Below are 7,500 nucleotides of genomic sequence, written 5' to 3' on the forward strand. Positions count from 1 at the left end.
CACGCACAACACATAGTGGTGTTTTCAGAAATAACGAGTTCAAAATGATGTCAGTTTTTCATTAAAACAAGCTCCATTATCTTACGTCTACGGAGAATCGTCTCCTGGCGCTCTTCTTGCCCTCCGCCACCACCTGCCAGTGCAGCATGCGCGAGTGTGTGAGATCCGTGAACAAATCTCCGTACGTCCAGCGCACAAACACTGATCCATGAGAGAACTCCACTGAGGAGATGTGCGGCGCTTCGGGAGCTGATGCACACACACAGAGAGGTACACACATACACACAAACAACACACACACACACACACACACACACACATTGTATTATTTTGATTATATTTTCAAAAGACACGCAAGACTCCAAACAATCCAGAAAGTCAGTGTGTAAGATAGAAGCGTACATACATGCACAACTCACAACTCAAGTGTGAAGATACAGGTTTAAACACACACACACACAAACACACACCTGTGATGAAGCTGACAGTGGAGGTGTCGCAGCAGCTGAGCGGAGGATCGCCCCATGTCACCATCGTCACACGGAAATTGTAAAACCAGGCGGGCAGCAGATCTGTCACTCTCTGCACACACGCACACACACACACACACACACACACACACACACACACACACACACACACACACACACACACACACACACACACACACACACACACACTTTTATTTATATATATATATACACACAATAAAATGATTGGCAGTATCCGGATGGTTTAATCAGTTGTCATTGGAGAATAACATATCTTGGAATGTTGTGATCGACCAATCAGAATCCAGTATTCCAGAGAGCTGTGTAATAACCACAGATAACCCGAGTTAACCTCAGACCTCATCTGAACTGCATTCTCCCTCATCAAATAAGAACTGCATAATCACACACACACACACACAGCTAAACACACACACACACGTCATAATTACTGATCATCTTAATGGACTGATTACAGACTCCATCATTACTCACTCTGAAGCAGAAATAAAGCCTGAATCACCACATCTGCGGGATCCTCAATAAACACACACTCGTCTGCTTAATTAAACACACACACACACACACACACACACTCTTGACTGGAAAACAGCTTTTAGTTCAGTTCAATATTCCCCGATGTGTTGGAGGAGGATTATTATATATCAATACAGATGAATCAGTCAGTGCTGGGTTTATCGCTCTTATCTGTGGATGAGCAGCTGTAAACAGTCATAGAGCATTTCATTAGACCTAAAATACCATTTATTAACATTAGATATTAAAATATTTTAGTAAAATAATATAAAGTATAGTAATTGATCTGTTGTGGTTGTTCTCCAGTTGCTATGGTAACATCTGTAGTAATTAATCAGCTGTGATGGTTCTACAGTTGCTATGGTAACAACAACTATAGTGACTAATCTGTCGTGGTGATTCTACAGTTGCTATGGTAACACAACAACTATAGTGACTGATCTGTTGTGGCGATTCTGCAGTTGCTATGGTAACACAACAACTATAATAATTGATCTGCCATGGTGATTCTACAGTTGCTATGGTAACACAATAACTAGTGACTAATCTGCCGTGGTGATTCTACAATTGCTATGGTAACACAACAATTATAGTGACGAATGAGTCATGGAATTCTACAGTTGCTATGGTAACACAACAACTATAGTGACTAATCTGCCATGGTGATTCTACAGTTGCTATGGTAACACAACAATTATAGTGACGAATGAGTCATGGGGATTCTACAGTTGCTATGAAAGATGTTTTTGTAATTTTTTTACTGTAAATATATCAAAACTTTTTAGTACTTTGTATTGTTAATAACTTAATTTACATAACTTTTTTTTAAACCTCAGATTCAAGATTTTCATATTGTTTTATCTCAACTATATATTTTCCCAACAAATCATCATTTCATTGATTAGCTTTCAGATGATGCGTAGATCTCTATTCAATCTGTTTTTTTGCTCCAGGAAATAAATTAAACACAAAAAATTGTTAGAACTGCAATGTATAAATAAATATACTGGAAAAAACTAACCATAACTAATATCAAGCGTGTTATGTTCCCATGTGTTGCGTGTGTGTGCTGTGTTTACCACAGAGGCGATGACAGATGCGGTGGCGGCGATCTCGTAGTACGTGCTCCATTGCGCCGTCTGCGTGGCCGAGTTGAAGAAGAAGGTCTGCAGGACGTATTTCCGGAAAGCCACATTATACGGCCTCTGCCAGCTCAGGATGACGGCGCTGGGACTCAGAGGATACACGACCAGATCACGCACACCTGTCGGCTCTGTCATACACACACACACCAATCACAGAGTAAGTCTGAGGAAGGGGGCGGGGCTAGAAATTGTACTATAAATGACTTAATAGTACGTGTACATGGTGAAACAGTCACAGATGTGTAAATGTGTGTAAAAGCGGCAGGATGCTCGCTCACCTATATCGATGATGACTGGTTCAGACGCGGGGCTGACCAGCGGCCCATTAGTGTGGTAAACCACCACGCGGTACTGGGCGCCGGGGGTCAGGCTGCTGATGATGTCACTGGTGATGTTCTCCTATCAGAGGGAGAGCAGCAGGTCACATGATCAGCATGCGATCATCAGTAAATTCTCAGGTGTGCATGGTTTTATACTGTTCAGATGTACGTAAAGGTTAACCTCGGAGCAGTAGTTGAGCTCCATGCGCTGGCTGATGCTGGGCCGCAGACACGTGAGCGACTGCACCGAGATCAGACTGCCATTGTATGTGTGTGTGGACGGAGCCCAGGACACTGCAGCTGTGCTGGAGTCCAACATCTTCACACTCACGGCCTGCGGACGCTCCTGTGGTTGCTCCATCCACTCACCGGACGGACCTGCTCACACACACACACACACACACACACACACACACACACACACACACACACACACAGATATGCACACATAAATACATATGCACACACATACACACACACACACACACACACACACACACACACACACACACACACACACACACACACGGATATGCACACATAAATACATATGCACACACATACACACATGAAAACACACACACATGAAAACCCAAACATGCATACACACACTCTCTCACACACACATACTGAGGTAGAAGGTGAATGCGGTGTTGGCTGAACTCTCTCGGGCTTCGCAGTCTCCAGCAGAGCTCAGTGTTGTGACGTGAATGCGATATGTTCCCGATTCGGAGAGTTCCGCCAAGAACTCATGTGTGTTTTCATCAACCGTCGCAGTTTCTGTGGAGTTTCCTAAGGAAAACACACACTGTTAAAACACACCAAGCCTTTCGTACATAGTGTAGTGTAGAAATGGCTCATACTAACAGTCCAAACTAACAGAGAAATTATTTAATTGAATAAATTAAACGTTGAATAAGTTTAACAATAATTGAATAAGTTGAACAATAATTGAATGAGTTGAACAATAATCGAATAAGTTGAACATTAATCAAATAAGTTAAACAATAATTGAATAAGTTAAACAATATTTGAATAAGTTGAACAATAATTGAATAAGTTGAACATTAATCGAATAAGTTAACCAATAATTGAATAAGTTGAATAAGTTTAACATTAATTGAATAAGTTGAACATTAATCGAATAAGTTAAACAATATTTGAATAAGTTAAACAATATTTGAATAAGTTGAACAATAATTGAATAAGTTGAACATTAATCGAATAAGTTAACCAATAATTGAATAAGTTGAATAAGTTTAACATTAATTGAATAAGTTGAACATTAATCGAATAAGTTAACCAATAATTGAATAAGTTGAATAAGTTTAACATTAATTGAATAAGTTGAATAAGTTGAACAATAATTGAATAAGTTAACCAATAATTGAATAAGTTGAATAAGTTTAACATTAATTGAATAAGTTGAATAAGTTTAACATTAATTGAATAAGTTGAATAAGTTGAACATTAATTGAATAAGTTAACCAATAATTGAATAAGTTGAATAAGTTTAACATTAATTGAATAAGTTGAATAAGTTTAACATTAATTGAATAAGTTGAATAAGTTGAACATTAATTGAATAAGTTGAATAAGTTGAACAATAATTGAATAAGTTGAACAATAATTGAATAATTGAATAAGTTGAACATTAATTGAATAAGTTGAATAAGTTGAACAATAATTGAATAAGTTGAATAAGTTGAACAATAAATGAATAAGTTGAATAAGTTGAACAATAATTGAATAAGTTGAATAAGTTGAACAATAATTGAATAAGTTGAACAATAATTGAATAATTGAATAAGTTTAACATTAATTGAATAAGTTGAATAAGTTGAACATTAATCGAATAAGTTGAACAATAATTGAATAAGTTGAACAATAATTGAATAATTGAATAAGTTTAACATTAATTGAATAAGTTGAATAAGTTGAACATTAATCGAATAAGTTGAACAATAATTGAATAAGTTGAACAATAATTGAATAAGTTGAACAATAATTGAATAAGTTGAATAAGTTGAACAATAATTGAATAAGTTGAACAATAATTGAATAAGTTGAGCAATATTTGAATAAGTTGAATAAGTTGAACATTAATCGAATAAGTTGAACAAAGAATAAGTTGAAAATTAAAAGAATAAGTTGAACATTAATCTAATAAATTAAACATTAATCAAATAAGTTATACAATAATTGAATAAGTTAAACAATGAATAAGTTGGAAATTAACAGAATAAGTTGAACATTAATCGAATACATTAAACATTAATCGATTGAGTTAAACATTGAAAAAGTTAAACATTGAATAAGCCGGAAACTAATTGTTTAACTGTGAATAAGTTGAACATGTGAAGTATGATGTGAATGCGTAAGTGTGTGTCTGCGGGTACCATTGCGGTAGATGTAGATGTTGAAGGCGTCGTAAGCAGTGTGCGGTGCTGGCGGAGACCAGCGCAGCTGCAGCAGGACAGGTGCCAGCGGCGTGGGCATCACAGCAGGCATCACAGCGGGCTCCAGGGGGATGCCCAGCGCTGACCCGGGTTCATTCGAGTCCTCGTATTCTGGCACCAGCGCATTCACAAACCCCTCCTCCTCCTCCTCTGTGGGGGCGGGGCTTACTGTCTGCCACGCCCACAGACTCTGTGTGCTGCTGTTCAGTGTGGGTTCAGCTGTGACTGGTTCAGATTCAGATTCATTTTCTGATTCAGACTGGTTCAGTTGAGTGTGTGTGAGGTTGCTCTCGGTGTTGAGTGTGTCGCTGGTCGGCTCCTGCTCTTCATACTCTGGCAGGTCACGCTCCCGCCGCACCACGGATGCATTGTGGGAATTCTTCAGAATGGCTCCGGTTAGGACGGGTCCCGGCGGCCCACGCCCGCTCAGATGAAGGATCTTCAGGGACACGTTCAGAGGAGGGTTCGGGACTGCAGATGGAGGACAACTGGGTGTTATTATAAGAGAATATCATACTCAGACAGAACACTGACACTGATTAGCAGTGTTAAACTGTAGAACATGTATTATAGTAAACTGTGGAATATTACAAACAATAAACAAATATTGTGTGTTTAATTCGGTTAAAATAGTACAAGTCAAGTCAAAAGTGACCCTAAAAGCACAACATACACAAAGCCACACACTCGGCAATCAATGGAAACCTTGTTTCTTTTAGGATTTAAACTTTGATTTTCTTATAGATTTAAAAAATATATATCAAATCAAAGCATTTAGATGCAAACAAAAGCCTAAAAGCACAATATTAATGTCATATTAAATTAAATATTAAGCGTAAATGATGTTAATTAGAACTTCTTCATCTTTGATTGCGGTGTCCTGCTGTGAGACATCAATAATTAAGAGCGCAGAGCCTCATTCAGTGCGTCCTCAGCTAATTAGTGCTGGTGTGTGTATATGTGTGTGTGTGTGTGTGTGTGTGTGTGTGTGTGTGTGTGTGGTACCGGTGCGATGCTGCTGAGGATTATGGGTAATGTCGCTGCGGCTCAGCAGAGCGCTCCTGTTGACTGAAGCTTCAGAGATCAGCTGGAAGGTGATGTTGCTGTAACACACACCTGACAACCAGTGCTTGAACACGGTTTTACCATGGAGGAAATCTACAGAGAGAGAGAGAGAGTGAGAGAGAGTGGCATCAGACACACACACAGATATATACACACATAAACACAAAGACACACACACACTTATAAGGACCACCTCAAAAATGAGATGGTTCATTGGATAAATTCAAACATAAATACATATACACAAACACACACATAAACACACACACACACACACACACACGCATAAACACACACACATTCTAGCAGCTTGATTTTCTTTTCTGAAAGCAGCTGAGAGTGTTCTTGTCTGTGTTAGTGAGCAGTGTGTTGCTGATGTTCTTTTGACTTCACAGTGTCTGCAGCGATTCAGAGGATGCGAGCGTAACGGTCACACACATCCGGCAAGTGTGTGTTTATGTTGTAAAATAATAGAAAAGTAGCGCATTAGAGAGGAAAAACACATTCTGTGTGAACGGCCCCTCACAAATCTGTTTTCACAGATAAACAGGGATGTGCTTAACACTGATTTAACCTGATGTAGATGTGTGTGTGTGTGTGTGTGTATGTGTGTGTGTGTGTGTAAGAGAAGGGCAGCGCAGTGCAATTCAAGAAATCTAAAGTTGAATATATAATATATATTATGTTAGAAGCGGCACGCTGGCTCAGTGGTGTCACACTGTGCCTTTACAGCAAGAAGGTCTCTGGTTTGAGTCTCGGCTGGGTCAGTTGGTGTTTCTGTGTGGAGTTTGCATGTTCTCTCCGTGTTGGTGTGGGTTTCCTCCGGGTGCTCCGGTTTCCCCCACAGTCCAAACACATGCGCTATAGGGGAACTGATCAGTTAAACTGGCCATAGTGTATAAGTGTGTGTGTGAAAGAGTGTGTATGGGTGTTTCCCAGTACTGGGTTGCAGCTGGAAGGTGAAGGAAAAGGAATGAACAAGTATATTTTATTTTATAAGAGTAAACGTATGTGTATATGTATCTCTTTGTGTCTTTGAGTGTGTGTGTATATGTTTGTGTGTGTGTGTGTATATGTGTGTGTGTGTGTGTGTGTGTGTGTGTGTGTGTGTACCTTTATAGAGCATGTATCTGCGCTGGTGTCCCTCCGTGTAGCTGATGTTGACTCTGGTGAAGATGTTTCTGTCTGGAGAGCGAATCTGAAACACCACAGCGGTCTCTGGAGACGGCGCATAGTCCCACATCTCCACACTGTCTAGAGGAAGCGGCTCTGCGCGCACACACACACACACACACACACACACACACACACACACACCAACATTAATGTTATTTAGTGTAACTTATTTTTTTATACCAGAGGTCTACTGAATGCTGGACTCTGATTGGCTGATGCTCACTCTCAGGTGTTTGGTTATTGTCAGATAAACAGCTAAAGTAGTTCCAGCAGGTTTAGAGCGCATCACAGCTCCATATCACTCCGC

General features: G+C 39.5%; 1 protein-coding gene across 28 annotated transcripts in view; it reads right to left on the minus strand.

Annotated features, from left to right (window-relative positions):
* The window catches only part of ptpro (protein tyrosine phosphatase receptor type O), a 55,420-nt gene that overhangs the window by 11,883 nt on the left and 36,037 nt on the right, over positions 1–7,500 (minus strand). For all 28 annotated transcript variants that reach the window (XR_012401473.1, XR_012401472.1, XR_012401471.1 and 25 more), the window contains 9 exons: positions 7,131–7,286; positions 5,958–6,110; positions 4,893–5,423; positions 3,124–3,285; positions 2,675–2,871; positions 2,452–2,572; positions 2,108–2,301; positions 471–582; positions 86–249 (listed from right to left, as the gene is read on the minus strand). Coding sequence is in view for 24 of the 28 variants with exons in the window: in XM_073945904.1 (XP_073802005.1) it covers positions 86–249; positions 471–582; positions 2,108–2,301; positions 2,452–2,572; positions 2,675–2,871; positions 3,124–3,285; positions 4,893–5,423; positions 5,958–6,110; positions 7,131–7,286 (1,790 nt within the window). In the remaining 4 variants the exon portion in view is untranslated. The remainder of the gene's footprint in view (positions 1–85; positions 250–470; positions 583–2,107; positions 2,302–2,451; positions 2,573–2,674; positions 2,872–3,123; positions 3,286–4,892; positions 5,424–5,957; positions 6,111–7,130; positions 7,287–7,500) is intronic.

This window comes from Danio rerio, chromosome 4, assembly GCF_049306965.1.
Source record: "Danio rerio strain Tuebingen ecotype United States chromosome 4, GRCz12tu, whole genome shotgun sequence".
In the NCBI taxonomy this organism is placed as follows: domain Eukaryota; kingdom Metazoa; phylum Chordata; class Actinopteri; order Cypriniformes; family Danionidae; genus Danio; species Danio rerio.